At 33.7% G+C, this 14,968-nt stretch overlaps 1 protein-coding gene across 1 annotated transcript in view; it reads left to right on the top strand.

Moving 5' to 3' along the window:
* Nucleotides 1–14,968, top strand: part of LRP1B (LDL receptor related protein 1B) — a 1,897,582-nt gene that overhangs the window by 1,404,160 nt on the left and 478,454 nt on the right. The window contains exons 38-41 of the mRNA XM_036857483.1: nt 5,172–5,298; nt 5,430–5,581; nt 5,874–5,998; nt 7,228–7,599. Coding sequence (XP_036713378.1) covers nt 5,172–5,298; nt 5,430–5,581; nt 5,874–5,998; nt 7,228–7,599 — 776 coding nt within the window. The remainder of the gene's footprint in view (nt 1–5,171; nt 5,299–5,429; nt 5,582–5,873; nt 5,999–7,227; nt 7,600–14,968) is intronic.

Raw genomic sequence — 14,968 nt, 5'->3', positions numbered from 1 at the left:
GAACCCAGAAAGGTCATGCCACTTCCCATTGTAAGAGGGAGCCCCTGGTCCAGACCACCAAAGCTATGTTGAATGGAGACCAGCGATAGCCACACAAGACTGTAGGACCTTTTCCTAATTTCTTAAGGAATCTGACCAATAAAAATGTGGTAAAGGGTAAAAGAGAAGTTTAAGATATTCCTTTCTCTATTTGCCTATAGAAATCTCCTCAGTGTGTTTCAACGTGGGATATCCAGGATAGGTTGCATATAACTGATATATAAGATGGTTTGGGGTTCATGAAACAAATTAAAATTTTCTGTATAATATTTTAAGAATTCCAAATCAACTCATGAGCACTAGGAGTCTAGGCCCTAGGCATCTCAGTGTTAAATATTTCATAGGAAAATTCATAGATTATAGGGAAACATCAAATATTATATACTGAAAATACCAAAAGTGAATAAAAGATGGACCACTCAGGAAAACCATTGTTAAACCATGTAAATAGCAAACTAATATCATATATGTACACGTAAATGTATATGTATATGTATATATTTATTGAAAGGATGGGCAAGGAGGCAGGGTGTAAATAAATACATAAAATAAGGAATTAAAAATATAATATGGGGTGATAAGCCTAGCATGCTATGGAATTACAGATGCCAAAGAAATTTTTCTTTCTAAAGCCTTTTTCTCCATACTTCTCCAGTGTTGGCTGGGTACACACATAATAATTGTTTTATATAATTACTTCATATTGGAAAGTCATGAGTCAAGAAGGAATCTAATGTAAAACTTAAGAATAACAAAAACCAGAACAAGGCCTGAAGAACAAATAACTTAAAAATATTTTTTAAGCTTAAATGTAAGGAGAGAACAACCCAGATGGCCTGTATGTTTATTCTCCTTCAAAGGAAAGGTTTATTTCTGAAATTGTTTGTAGGAATAATAACTTCTCTCACCACAGCACTTCCACAGTTTCAGTGTTGAAGCCCCTACTTTCATGTCGTATAGAGACTTACAACTAGCAAGTTTTAAGCATTGCTGGTAGCATTTTTCTCAGGTAATTCTTTACTTACCCATCTGCCTCTGCCATTAAACAGTGACCTTCATAAGGGTCACTAAGTCCAATTCATTTCATATTATCAGTTCCTAGCACTTAATAGGTACCTAATTAATATTTGTTGAATGAGTGCATGACTGCAGTGAAAGGATATATTTGAGAATTATCCACCGAACCACTGTCAAAAACAAAAAAATTAGAAAGTAGTATTCAAGGTTCTACTGTCTCTAGACTCTCTTCCTTTTAGCAGAGTGTTCTGCTATCTGTGGTTGAGTTCTTTTTATATTGCAGGAGCCTCTAAGCAATTCAGGGCTTGAAAAGTGATTTGGGATTGGCATGTAATACTTTCTCAAAACAAAAACTGCACAGAAATGAAGAAAAAGGAAATGTGGAGAAGCCCTCACAGGAATAGAGGAATACACTGTATTCCTCATAGGCGATGAAGGATGCCAATTCACATATTCATGAAATGTATTCAGACTTTGACAGTACTATATTATTTTCCCTGTGCTTTAGCCTGAAGATGGAGACATTGACACGTTGGCCTACAAGGTATTCAATTAATATGTGTTTTAAGTGATTCTAGTGAAACTGCTAAGCTACTATTCCTTATATATAAAATATATATTATATGTATATAATATATATAAAAGCCTACAGGGCTTCTGTTTTTTGTTTTTGTTATTTTTACAGATAAACTAACACACTGTTGACCTCCACTCTCGCAGAGGACACAATGACATTCTTGATTCTCTTTTCAACCAAGGCAACTGCCTACATAAGAGAATTATGTGATCTTCATTTTTGTGCCAGCATGGCAATTTTTGGTTATTTCAAGTTTTCTCTAGCATATCTGATAAGTATCTATTTCATACTCTCTTAGGTAAAGGATAGGAATAGGAAGAAATAGCAAATTTATCATAAAAACTGCAACTCAGATCTATGCTCCAGAGAAACAGTTTATCAGTCAAAAAAACCTTAAATTAAAAGAAAATCATTGATTCAAATTAGTGGCTTTTCACTATTGTTCATATATTTAAAATATAAGAATCATATTTAATACTATATCTTTAACAATTTAGACACGTTCATTCTTCTCTTTCTTGCCCATACTCCTTTACTCTTTCCCCACCAACTTTGGAGCTTAGTTTTCATGTTGGCCTTATTTCCCCAAAAATATTTATTTGAAATTATTCAAGGACATTTATAATACATTGAAAGTATATTTTTCAGCTTGAATCTGACTAATTGTGACATAAAAACATTTGTTTTCCTTTATAAGAGCACCTGTGTGTAAACTAATTCTGACATCAGTACAGTTGTCATATGGTAAGTTTAAAAACTTTTGGGGACCAGTAAGTGTATGCTAGGCCTTTGGAAACTCCAACACTACCAAATGGAGTCTTCTACCTATTAACCAAATGTCAATAATTAATTGGAAGTTAGCTTGTGATATGTATTCTTTGCACATGTTCCTGCCAAGAACTTCTGTGTCTAATTAAGACAATAGGAATATTTGTGCTATGATAATTTCTGATAGTATTTCTATAATCCTTCAAACCACTTTTGAATGTCTTTTTTAAATTTTGTGTTTTTAAATTCTGTAACTATAAGCTTCTGTAAATAAGGGAATTTTCAGTGTAGAACAAATTATTATCCAGAGAAATGTCGATCATATAATACAGCATTTGATTTTGACAATTTTGAAAATTTCTGGATCTGGGATAGCCTTGGAAAGTATTTTCAGGGCTAGATTAACCTAGTTCTATTCAATTCTTTACTTCCAATTTCAGTTTAAGGAGCAAATAAATTATTCTTTGCCTGACCATCATAAAATGTTGCTTAATTTTGGCAAGTGTAGAATCTTTTAGTTGTATTAAGTTGATAAATATTTTAGCCATAAAAGTGATGCTTGCAGTCAGCTTTGGCTTTACATATTGTGACAGTGTGTCCAATTATTGCTGAAAATTTGAGTAAAATCTGTATTCAAGATAGTTTTATTTTGAATATTTTTTTATTCCTAATTTTGTTGCCATTCATCTAAGCCTCCTGCCTAGAAGTACTACAAATTTCAAATAAATAGGAACTAGGGGAAAAAAGAAAGAGACTTGTTTTTAATACTAAGACCTTTTTCATGTTTTGCTTTGTTTTTCAAGTATGGAGATCTTTGTTATATTCCTTATACTTAGGGGAAAATATCACTTGATTTAAGATTATTATATTGTTGTATTATATTTCTATTTGGTGAGACAGCATAGAGAAGAAGGTATAGCCCTGGGTAAGTAAAGCCTGAGTGCAGTTCCTCTATCAGCCATGTGACTGTGGATCATTAACTTCCTGAACTGCAATTTCCAAAGTTGTGAGAATTAAATATGTTAAATGGCTGATTTGACCTACTCACTCGGTATGATATTTTTATTAGTCATTTAGTACATTTGAAAGATTACTATTAAATAAAAGGTATATTATACCCATTGCCTTCCATATTTGAACTCTGGAGTGTATTAAAAGTAGATGACAAGAATCAGATTGAATAAATAAGCGCAGGTCTGTCTTGGCTCCCAAAATGCCTCCTTCACAGTGTAACATCCCTGTCATCTTAACAAATGACTGACTTGTCATTTTAATGTCATTAGTAATGCTAAAATTTCTCCTTGAAAAGTTAAATGAAGCAACACATTTTACCTCTCAGTTAAAATAGTGTTTTTATTTTTAATAATTTTTTAATGCAATGTCCCTTAAAGATTTAAAAATCATAATTTTAATAGAAATATAGATATTTCCATGCCTGCTTCAACCTAGATCTAACCAATATTAGTTGGATTTCTTGCTACAAAGTTTTCCCTTTTTGATTTATAGAGCTTGTAAATATGAATGAAAGTTTCTTCAGGATTAATATACTTGGGATTCCAGCCACACCTCATATTTGTCTGGGTGTAAAAGTCCAATGCATTTATTTTGTACAGCATTTTCAGGGGAAAAAATCAACTTTTAAAATAAATCAAAACAATATGCATAAAGGAAATACATATTTTATGTAGTTTACCATTTTTCATGGATAAATAATACAAAATATGAATGTAGGTCTTCTTTGCTTTTCCTATATGCAGTCTCACTTTCTCTTCTTGTGTATGATTGCTGTTATATATGTATTCAAATATGCACAGAATACACACTCATTTTTACCTGAATGAATCAATGATTGCCATATTTTTCTAAACTTTAGTCATTGCTGTTATCTGACAGCTGAATAAAACTTCACTGGGCATAACTTCAAAAGAATAGATCTGATTTATCTGAAAGCATGAATTTCTGTATTGTAATATAAATACTATATTTATTGAATGAATAGGTGAAAGAAACATGGATTATGTACCTTCTGTTTTTTAACATTTCATTTTTTGACATGTTATATTTCAGCATACTATGGATTTTCTTTCTTCTATATTTTATTTTCTTCCACAGTCCTTCCAAATTACGTTAAAAGATTACTAAAATAAGAATGTCTGCTTTGTATAAATTCATGTTTTAAGATGCCTTCACAAGATGATTTATAAAATTCAAAGTTGCATAGCCATTTAGCAATCTAAGTGGACAGAACTGAAAGTTATAATGCATTCATGTATACATTCATAAATTACCTAGTGCTGTAGGTATAATAGTGAATAAGAAAAACGATCACTGTCCTCACTGAGCTTAAAGTCTAATGGGAGCAAAAAATATTAATAAAAAGTAACTTTGTAAAGAAACACAAGTGTAAATTTGCCATTCTAATTCATGCTATGAAGCAGAGTATATGGTGCAATAATCAGAGAGAACACAAAAGGCTTCTTGAGGGCAATGTTTGATATATTAAAAAAACAGAAGGAATTAAGCAAGTAGATTGAAAAAAAGCATTTCAGATAGGGAGCCGCGTGTACAAAAGGTATTTTGGAAATTCTTCCTTCTGATTTCTATGAATGGTTAAATTTTTTTTATAATAAAAATTATTTTATTGCAAACAATACACACATACATTGATTTTTAAATGGTATTATTTTCTGTTACTATGAATGGTATTGCTGTTGTTATTAATAATATGCAGTTTTGTGTTTATCTGCATTTATCTGCAATTTAATTTCAGCTACTTGTTCTGGACTGAATGGGGACAGATGCCATCCATTGGAAAGGCTCGTTTAGATGGCTCAGAGAAGGTTGTCCTCGTAAGCATGGGAATAGCATGGCCAAATGGCATCTCCATTGACTATGAGGTCTGTTGGATTTCTTAAGCATTGAAAGTGCATTAACTGCCAACTTGCATTAGTCTACTTTTAGTGTTCTCTTATTTTCTTTATAAAACAATCAAAAACAGCTTGTAATATTATTTTTCAATCAAACTTAGGAAAATAAATTGTATTGGTGTGATGCTCGTACAGACAAGATAGAAAGAATTGACCTTGAAACTGGCGGGAATCGAGAGATGGTGCTGTCAGGGAGCAATGTGGATATGTTTTCAGTTGCAGTCTTTGGGGCTTACATCTACTGGTCTGACAGGTAATTTATTTTTTCATAAGTATTTGAGTCTCAAAATGTTATTTTAGTGCCAATTGCTTTACCCTTGTAGGATTAGCCATTCCTTAGCAAGGTCACAGAAAGGATCTCACAAAACCATGTAATTTCCACAGAAGAGGCAGTCACTCTTGCTATTCCAGGCTCAACCCTTTCAATGTCACAGACTAATGTTGGTTTCTTTCCCTTCTGCTGGGCCATCTGTTACCTTCAGCTTAAATAACTGGCTTGATTTGGATTAAAGATTGTTGATCACGTATGTTCAATTTCTTGGCAGAGCACATGCCAACGGGTCCATCAGAAGGGGCCACAAGAATGATGCCACAGAAACTGTAACCATGAGAACGGGTCTTGGAGTCAACCTGAAGGAGGTTAAAATCTTTAACCGAGTGAGAGAGAAAGGTCAGCAATACGTTTTATGTTATTTCTTTCTCTTATTTTTTTTTTGACATTTATTTATCAAACTTAAGTTAGGGATTAATTCTTATATGAGTCCAAAACCTCAAGACCCTATTTTTTTACATCTAATTTCCTACAAAAATCATATAGTAGCCTAATGAAATGAATATATAATAGTTCATAGATAGTTTTGCCTAGGACAATGCATGTATATGGACATGTTATATACCTGGTATGGCTTCAGTATAGGTTTAGACTAAGTAATATAGAAACACTTGATAAATATACATATTCAGCGAAGTATACAAAGCACAATTAGGATATTAGAGAGTAAAAAGCAGCCAAAATGGTTTTTTTGATTATATATATATATTTTTTTAATAGTCACACACTTTATTTAGAACTAACTAAATATGCCACATTACTTGGCCCAAAAGGTTGTTTTCATGTCAGATTATATTTTAATACATAAAGTGATGATGGCTCCAGAAGGTTGCTATTAGTGTGAAATAAGTCCAGAGTCATCATTTCTTTAAAATATGTTTTGAAACTGATATTACATGATTTGGATTTTTTTTAATATCACTTCCATTAAGATAATGTTCATTTTAAATGTCCATTAGAGTAAACTGTAATTAATTTTCTTGACATCAAAGGAAGGTATAATAATTTTGGAGAGGATGATGAATTCATAGAGGAGAATTAGTCTGATGTAGAAATCTTAATATCATGTTACATCTTCACTCAAAACTGGAGTGAAAAACTTATGCCCAATATACTTAGGAAGGTAGGCACATTGGAGCCATAAATTTCTTTGATATCTTATATACTTCAAAGACACCGACTTTAAGGTACTGCATATTTCTTTGGTGAATGCAGTTCATGTTTTGAGTGAATCAGTTACTTGTACCAAAGATTACAATATATACAACCTATTGTAATCTCAGTATCAAGTTTCAAAAGAGTTATGCACTTAACTGGATGATTAAGGGAAATTTTTTATGCTTGTCTTTGGATGGTCAGGGGAGCAGAAGAATGCGATCTTTGAAATAAAAAATCCCAGGTTTTAAACTGAAGTGATTAAAAATAGCAGTACTTTATAGTGTTTGGATTTATACTGACCAGTCTAAAAATTAAGCATAAAATAACCCAGAATATTCAACATTAAATTTTTAATATTTTTCTAAGAAAAAACACAAACATACGTGTGTGTATCTTTTTCTTCTCCCTAGGGACCAATGTTTGTGCCAAGGACAATGGGGGATGTCAGCAACTCTGTCTTTATCGAGGAAATTCCCAGAGAACTTGTGCTTGTGCCCATGGATATTTGGCAGAGGATGGAGTTACTTGCTTAAGGCATGAAGGCTATTTGCTGTATTCAGGGAGAACAATATTAAAAAGTATACATCTTTCTGATGAAACCAATTTAAATTCACCAATAAGGCCATACGAAAATCCACATTATTTCAAGAATGTCATAGCTTTGGCTTTTGACTATAATCAAAGAAGAAAAGGCACCAACCGAATCTTCTACAGCGATGCACACTTTGGAAATATACAGCTTATTAAAGATAACTGGGAAGACAGACAAGTAATCGTTGAAAGTAAGTACAACAATTTATTTTTAAACAGATTGGTGGAAACAAGTATCATTTGGAGTAGTAGAGAAATTAGAGTGGTAATTGCATGTAGCAATTATATTTTCCTAGAGTTTATATTCAAGAATGAGTGAAACTATAGCATCCAAACCCCCAAAAGTCAAAGAAGTAATTAACTGCTAGCATGCACAGTGTGAATATTATGATTATTAGCTTCTAATCATGGAACGCTCAGTATATTCCTTTATAATGTTTCTTATAAATAAGTGTATTAAAATTCATGGAAAATAATTTTTCAGTATAAAACTTACTAATTTTATTTTCTTCCAGTGGGTGAAATTATATCTTTAAGAATATCTACCTAATTATATTCAGTGAATTTTATTTTCTCAAGTATCAGATTTTTTGTGTGCATATATATGACAGTCTTGATGAGAAAATGTTATTAAATAATCTAATATTTTAAAAATATTTTTAATATTCTACAGGACAATACTTTTAATATTTTACAGGACTCAAACATAATATTGTGTGAATTATCTACATATTATAATTTAGAGAAACCTCTTTCCTGTCATCCAACTTTTACAGGGACAATCTTCATATTCCTCATTCAGCATCTCTCTCTTCTCTATCTCTATGTGATTTCCATATATTCCTCACTTTTCCAATTTCACTATACTGAGGTCAGTCTTTTTCATTACTTTTTAAATTGCAAAATAATACATAAATTATAAAATGTTCAAGTAATATGGATTTTTAACTGAAGTTTCTGCCTCATCCCTGCAACATCAATTCCATTTACTTACTCGTAAGTGACAGCTGTCATGCCTCCAGAATTTTCTTTAGGTATGTGTATCATTTGTAATTACAAAAATGTAATGATACAATATTCACCTGCTTTTTTTCACTTACAATATATCTTTAAAAGCTTTTAAGGCTATTTAAGATAAGGCTCTATCTTATTCTTTTGAAAGCCTGTATCTATCCTATACTAAGAGTAAACTAATTTATTTAACCATTTTCTCACTGACAATCATTTAGGTTGTTTTTGGTGTCTTATCACTACCTACAATGTCACAGTGAACATTTGTGCACATAAATATGTTTTTTCACACATGTGAATATTTCTTTAGCATAGAATCCTAGAAATAGAATTGCAAAATCAATCATTGTTTTATTTATTTTTTTTTAGAACTGGTCAAATTTCTCCAAAAAGACCATATCAATTTATGTTTTCATTAACTGTTTATAAAAAGATCCATTTTCCTACACTTTTGACAGTGATTTTATAATTTTTATTAGCTTATGACTAATATGTAAAAATAGTCAACTTATGTTAATATACATTCACCTGATAACTAGTGAGATCCAGCATCTATTCATATGCTTACTCATGTGAAAAACACATCAAACTCCCTATTGTACATTGCCATCCCATGCTAAGCTTGTCACAATTTTGTTCTTTCAATATTTAATATCCTCACAATCCTTTTTGCCTATTCAAACCTGAAAGCCTTTCCAAATCAGTTCAAGTGTGTACTTTCAAGCATATACACATTCTTGTTTCTTTATTCTCTAGGTTACTATACTTGTTGATAATTTCATAACAATTTGTATATTCCAGCACATGCCATTTTGGCTTCCTTGTGTGTATATATATCAAGATGCAACTATAACAGTACTGATCATAGAGTTGAGACATATTCGAGACTTACTGATTCTTTGGGTATATCCCTATGAAGTTTACATTATAATTCTCTTTGGTCCTCCCTCCATTTTCCTAGACTGACACAATTCAGAGTTGGAAGTGCTTATGTTGCATCTGTAATCTATTAACTAACTTATTCATTTTCTGTGCTCCAGATTCTTTGTCAGGTACCCTGGGTATAAAGATGAATATGAGTCCATAGACCTTTAGAAGCCATAGTTTAAGAAGAAAACTATGAGTAAACAGACATTGAAATTCACTAGAATCTATAATATACTCAAGGCCTAGAGAATAAATAATCTTTCTGGGGAAGCGTAGAGGATGCCACTGAGATGAGTTGAGGAACTGTAAGGGATCAATAGGAGTCTGTCTGTTGAGCCAGGTGGAGAAGAGAGGAGGAGGAAGAATTTTAGACCAGTGGTCCCCAAATGTGGTTCCTAGGGTCTCCCAATACATGTTCAAGGAGTCTAAGAGATCAAAATTATTTTCATAATAATACTAGATATTTGCCTTTCCACTATGTTGACATTTGCACCAATGGTGCAAAAGCCATTGTGGCTAAATTGCTGGTACCTTAGCACTAATCAATACAGTGGCACCAAACAGTACTAGTAGTCATTGTATTTTTCACTGCCACTTAATAGCAGGAAAAAAAAAAAAAAAAAGAGCCAGTTTCACTTAAGAATGTCCTTGAAGAAAAAGTAAAATAATTAATTTTATTAAATATTAATCCTTCAATACACATCTCTTTAATATGCTGTGTGATATTATAAAATACATATATGGAACTTTGATGCATTCTGAAGTATAGTTGCCTGAAGGATACCATGTATTTCTGTCATTATTTGAGATTATGCTTTTTTTAAGGAATATCATTTTTTACTTAAAAGAATGAGGAACAGACAAACTATGGTTATTCAAACCTGGGTGTATGGCAGACTAAATACAATGTGTCTGTCACTCCAAGGAAAATGACCTACATTATTTATTGCAAATAATAAAAATCAAGATTTCAAGTAAAAATTAAAATTTTCAAGACTTGTATCCACCACAGTTAACTTGGTAGCTTCCCAACACTTAAAGAGGTTTTTCTGATGAGATGGGTAGTGATATTACTAGTGATTTGGGGTGGGGAGGTGTTGCATGCTGAAATTGTCAGCATTTGGAGGATATGCATAACTCAGGGAACCAATATTTTCCAAATGACGTGATAAAATCATGCCTGGGTAAATGATCCATTCAGAGTATAAGATAGACCAATGAATTTTAATGTAACAGAATAGGAAAAGTTCATCACTATGGTTTCTGATTCCACACTGTAGCTAACCTTTAAGTAACTACCACTTGTGTTGTTGTAGTATAAAATCATATCCAGAATTATCTGAAAAGGCTATTAAAACCCTCCTTCCTTTTCCAACTTCACTGCTGTGTGAAGCTGGATTTTCTTCACAAATTTCAACTAAAACAACACAACAGATTGTACGAAGTAGATGTGAGAATCCAGCTGTCTTCTAGTAATCCAGACAGTAAACAAATTTATAAAATGATAAAACAATGCTGTCTTCTCATTTTAAAAAAATACAGCTATTTTTGTAGATGTTATTTATATTAATATGCAGTCAATTCATTTTTGTTTTTTAAAATATATTAATACATATCAAAACAAGTTTTTTAGTTTAAATTTCTAACACAATAGCTATAGATGTAACTCACATACACAAAAATTTTGCTGGAGTCTTCAATACTTTTTAAGACTGTAAAAGTCCTCAGAACAAAAAAGATTACAAACTACTCTTCTAGACTAAAGGCTCAGAAAATTTTAAGTATAAAGACATGAAAAAGCACAGGGTAGACAAGGAGTGACATATCATTTGGTATGATTAGAACATGGGTTTCATGGCATGAATGGTGTGAGATGAGGCTATCGAGTCCTAGAGAGAAGTCCAATATTGAAGGATTTGGTCTGCCAAGATAAGAAGTACTAAAGAAAAAAAAGTTTCATTGAGATATAATGTACATACCATACAACTCATTCATTAAAAGTGTACAGTTCAATAATTTTGGGTATGCTACATTATTAATAATTACATTATTAATTTTAAAAATTAGGTAAAAAATATATAAAACATAACATTTGCCATTTCAACTTTTAATGGTACAATTCAGTGACATCAATTACATTCATGATATTGTGCAGCCATCACTGTGTATTTCCAAAACTTTTAAAATAAATCTATTTATTGGCTACATTGGGTCTTCGTTGCTGCACACAGGCTTTCTCTAGTTGCAGCAAGTGGGGGGGAGCTACTCTTCATTGTGGTGCGTGGGCTTCTCATTGCAGTGGCTTCTCTTGTTGCGGAGCACGGGCTCTAGGCATGCAGGCTTCAGTGGTTGTGGCTCACAGGCTCAAGACCGCAGGCTCAGTAGTTGTGGCACATGGGCTTAGTTGCTCTGCAGCATGTGGGATCTTCCCGGACCAGGGCTCAAACCGGTGTCCCCTGCATTGGCAGGTGGATTCTTAACCACTGTGCCACAGGGAAGTCCCTCCAAAACATTTTTCTCTCTTTAAACAGAAACCCTGTTTAAGCAATTACTCCCCATTCCCCCTCCCTGTATTCTCTGGTAATCTTTCATCTATTTTCTTTCTCTATGAATTTGGCTATTGTATATATTTCATATAAGTGGATTCATACAATATATGTTTTGTTGTGTGTGGCATAATTCACTCAGTATAATGTTTTGAAGGTTAATCCATATTGTAGCAGGTGTCAGAAGTTCATTCCCCTCTTTATGGCTGAATAATATTTTATTGTATGTATATACCACATTTTATTTATCCATTCATCTGTTTATGGACACGAGTTTCTACCTTTGGTTATTGTGAAAATGGCACAGTGAACACTGAGATACTAATATTCAAGATAAGGAGTTATGATTTTCTTTAGTAGATGAAGGGAAAACAATGGAGTGTTCTAAGGTAAGTATATAATAGGACTTTTGTTTTATGAAGATAACTCTGGCTATGTTATGTTTGATGACATTTAAGAGATGCCATGGGAGGTTGTTGCTGAGTTACAGATCCTATTTATATCGTGGTAAATTAAACTGAAAACAATTTAATCAAAGTATATACATATTTCTGTTCAGTAGTTTGCCTTTTTGTTTGGTTGATAGTTTCCTTCACTGTACAAAAGCTTATTAATTTGATATAGTCACATTTATTTTTACTTTTGTTGCCCTTGCCTGAAGAGATAGATGCAAAAAAATACTGCTAAGACCAATGTCAAACAGTGTACTGCCTATGTTCATCAGGGATATTGGCCTGTAACTTTCTTTTTCTGTACTGCTTTTATCTGGTTTTTGTATCAGTAATGTTGGCTTCATAGAATGAGTTTGGAATTGTTCTTTCCTCTTCAGTTGTTTGGGATAGTTTGAGAAGGAGAGGTATTAACTCTTCTTTAAAGGTTTGGTAGAATTCACCTGTGAAGCTATCTGGTCCTACACTTTTGTTTGTTGGGAGTTTTTTGTTTATTTGCTTTTTTACTGAGTCAGTTTCATTACCAGCAATTGGTCTGCTGAGATTTTCTAAGAATTTATCCACTTCTTCTAGGTTGTTCAATTAGTTGGTGTACAATTTTTTGTAGTAATCTCTTACTATCCTTTGTATTTCTGTGGTGTCAGTTGTAAGGCTAGATTGTTTGTGATATTTCAGTCATTAAAGTAGTTTTCAGTCATTATTTCTTCAAAAAGTTTTTCTATTCCTTTCTGTTTATCCTTCTTGAATCCCTATAATGCAAATCTTAGTTTGCATTGTATTGTTCCAGAGGTCTCTTAAACTATACTCATTTTTAAATTATTTGTTCTTCTTGCTCTTCCAATTGGGTGATTTCCACTAACCTGTCTTCCAGATTGCTGATCCTTCCCCTTATTATATTTTTTATTTCGGTTATTGTATCCTTTGGTCCTGAGTGGTTCTTTTTTTTATATTTTCTCTTTGCGGAAGAGCTTGCTGAGTTCATTCACTTGTTTCCCAAGTTTGGTGAGCCTATTTGAGCTTTTTATCACATAAATTGCTTATCTATGTTTTATTTAGCTTCTTTTCTGAGGTTTTGTTTTTTATTTGAAATATATTCCTTTGTCTCCTCATTGTGCCTAAGTCTGTGTTTGTTTAGGTACTTAGAATAATCAGCTATGTCTCCTAGTCTTGAAAGAGTGGCCTTATGTAGAAAGTGTCCTGTTGGGCCCAGAGGCACAATCCCCTGTGGTCACCAGAGTCAGGTGGTCCAGGGCAGTGTGTACTTTTCCTGTGGGTGGTTGGGCTGTGACTGCTGCAGGTGCACTGGGGGTAGCCCCCCAGGCCAGCTGGCTGTAACCTCTGACTCTAACTGTTGTGGGCACCCTGATAGGTGGAGCTGACTCCTCCCCAAAGTGGTTGCTGCTTTGGAGGGATGCAGTTACCAGCTGAGGACACCCACAATGTGGGATGGCCCCTCAGTGCATGAGCTGCTTTGGAGGGACACCATTGTCATCCAAGGCAGCTTGCCAGGTTGGGCAGAGAAGGAGCCACTTTGGATGAACTTGCCAAAGTAGGTGAGCTGGGCAGGGCAGGTCCTTGGGAACACTGGGACAGGGTGCCCAGTGTTGTTAGCTGGGTTGATGGATAATGACAGAAATGGTGCCTCCCAGCACTAGGTCAGCTAGGTAGAAGGAGACTTTAAAAACATGTTGCCTTTCAGCACTTCTGTACCTGGAGAAAGTTCCAACAGATTCCTGCCACTCTGGCACATGCCCTAAAATCAGTCAATGAATCTCATGACTCAGGTGCTTTTCAAGCTACTGCCTCTGCACTGGAATTTGGAGTGAGTTTGTGCACGAGCTCTTCAAAAGCAGAGTCTTGGTTTCCCACAGCCCTCCAGCTCTCTTGGACATAGTCCTCACTGATTTTCAAAGATGGGGCTCTTCTTTCCAGTGAAAGTCCCCTGGGATGGGGAGCCCAAGGTGATGCTTTGAACCCTTGCTCCTCAGGGAGCACCTCTGCAGCTCTGATATTCCTGCTGCTTGTGTGCCACTATACTAGTTGTGTGGGTTCTGATTAGAACACCATTCTGCTCCTCCTTCTTGTCTTGATGTAACCTTTTCTTTATACGCATAGTTGTAGAAAATCTATTCTGCTAGTATTCAGGTTGTTCTCAGAAATAGCTGTTCCACGTGTAGTTGTAGTTTTGGTGTTTCTGTGGGAGGAGATGAACTCAGGCTCTTTGTACTCTGCCATCTTAATTCAGAACCCCTTTGATATTCTATTTTGATAAATCTGGAAAAACATTTCATTTTGATACATCTTTTACCAGTTAGTTAGTTAGTTACCAAAAAAGTAAATTCACTGACATGTGATTAAGTATTTAAAGATAGAAGAGAGTTCTAAATACCTTCACAAATCAGATTTAGGTTTAGATCCTTTATATATCTGAATATGGGGAAAGGATAGGATGAAGGCTCTCTCCTTTATCTTTCAATTCATGTAGAATGAATTTTTTGCTCTGAGGTATAAAAGATGAGATGAAGAGCCACTAAATACATTTAAATGTGTATTACATACTTACAGTGTGCCATAGATTATTAGGTAGTGGCAAATAAAGATGAAAGGTCTATTATTTTTTTAACCTC

The sequence above is a fragment of the Balaenoptera musculus genome, chromosome 7 (genome assembly GCF_009873245.2).
Source record: "Balaenoptera musculus isolate JJ_BM4_2016_0621 chromosome 7, mBalMus1.pri.v3, whole genome shotgun sequence".
Taxonomy (NCBI): domain Eukaryota; kingdom Metazoa; phylum Chordata; class Mammalia; order Artiodactyla; family Balaenopteridae; genus Balaenoptera; species Balaenoptera musculus.
Note: the sequence above shows the minus strand (reverse complement) of the source record. Positions and strands in the feature narration are given on the sequence as shown.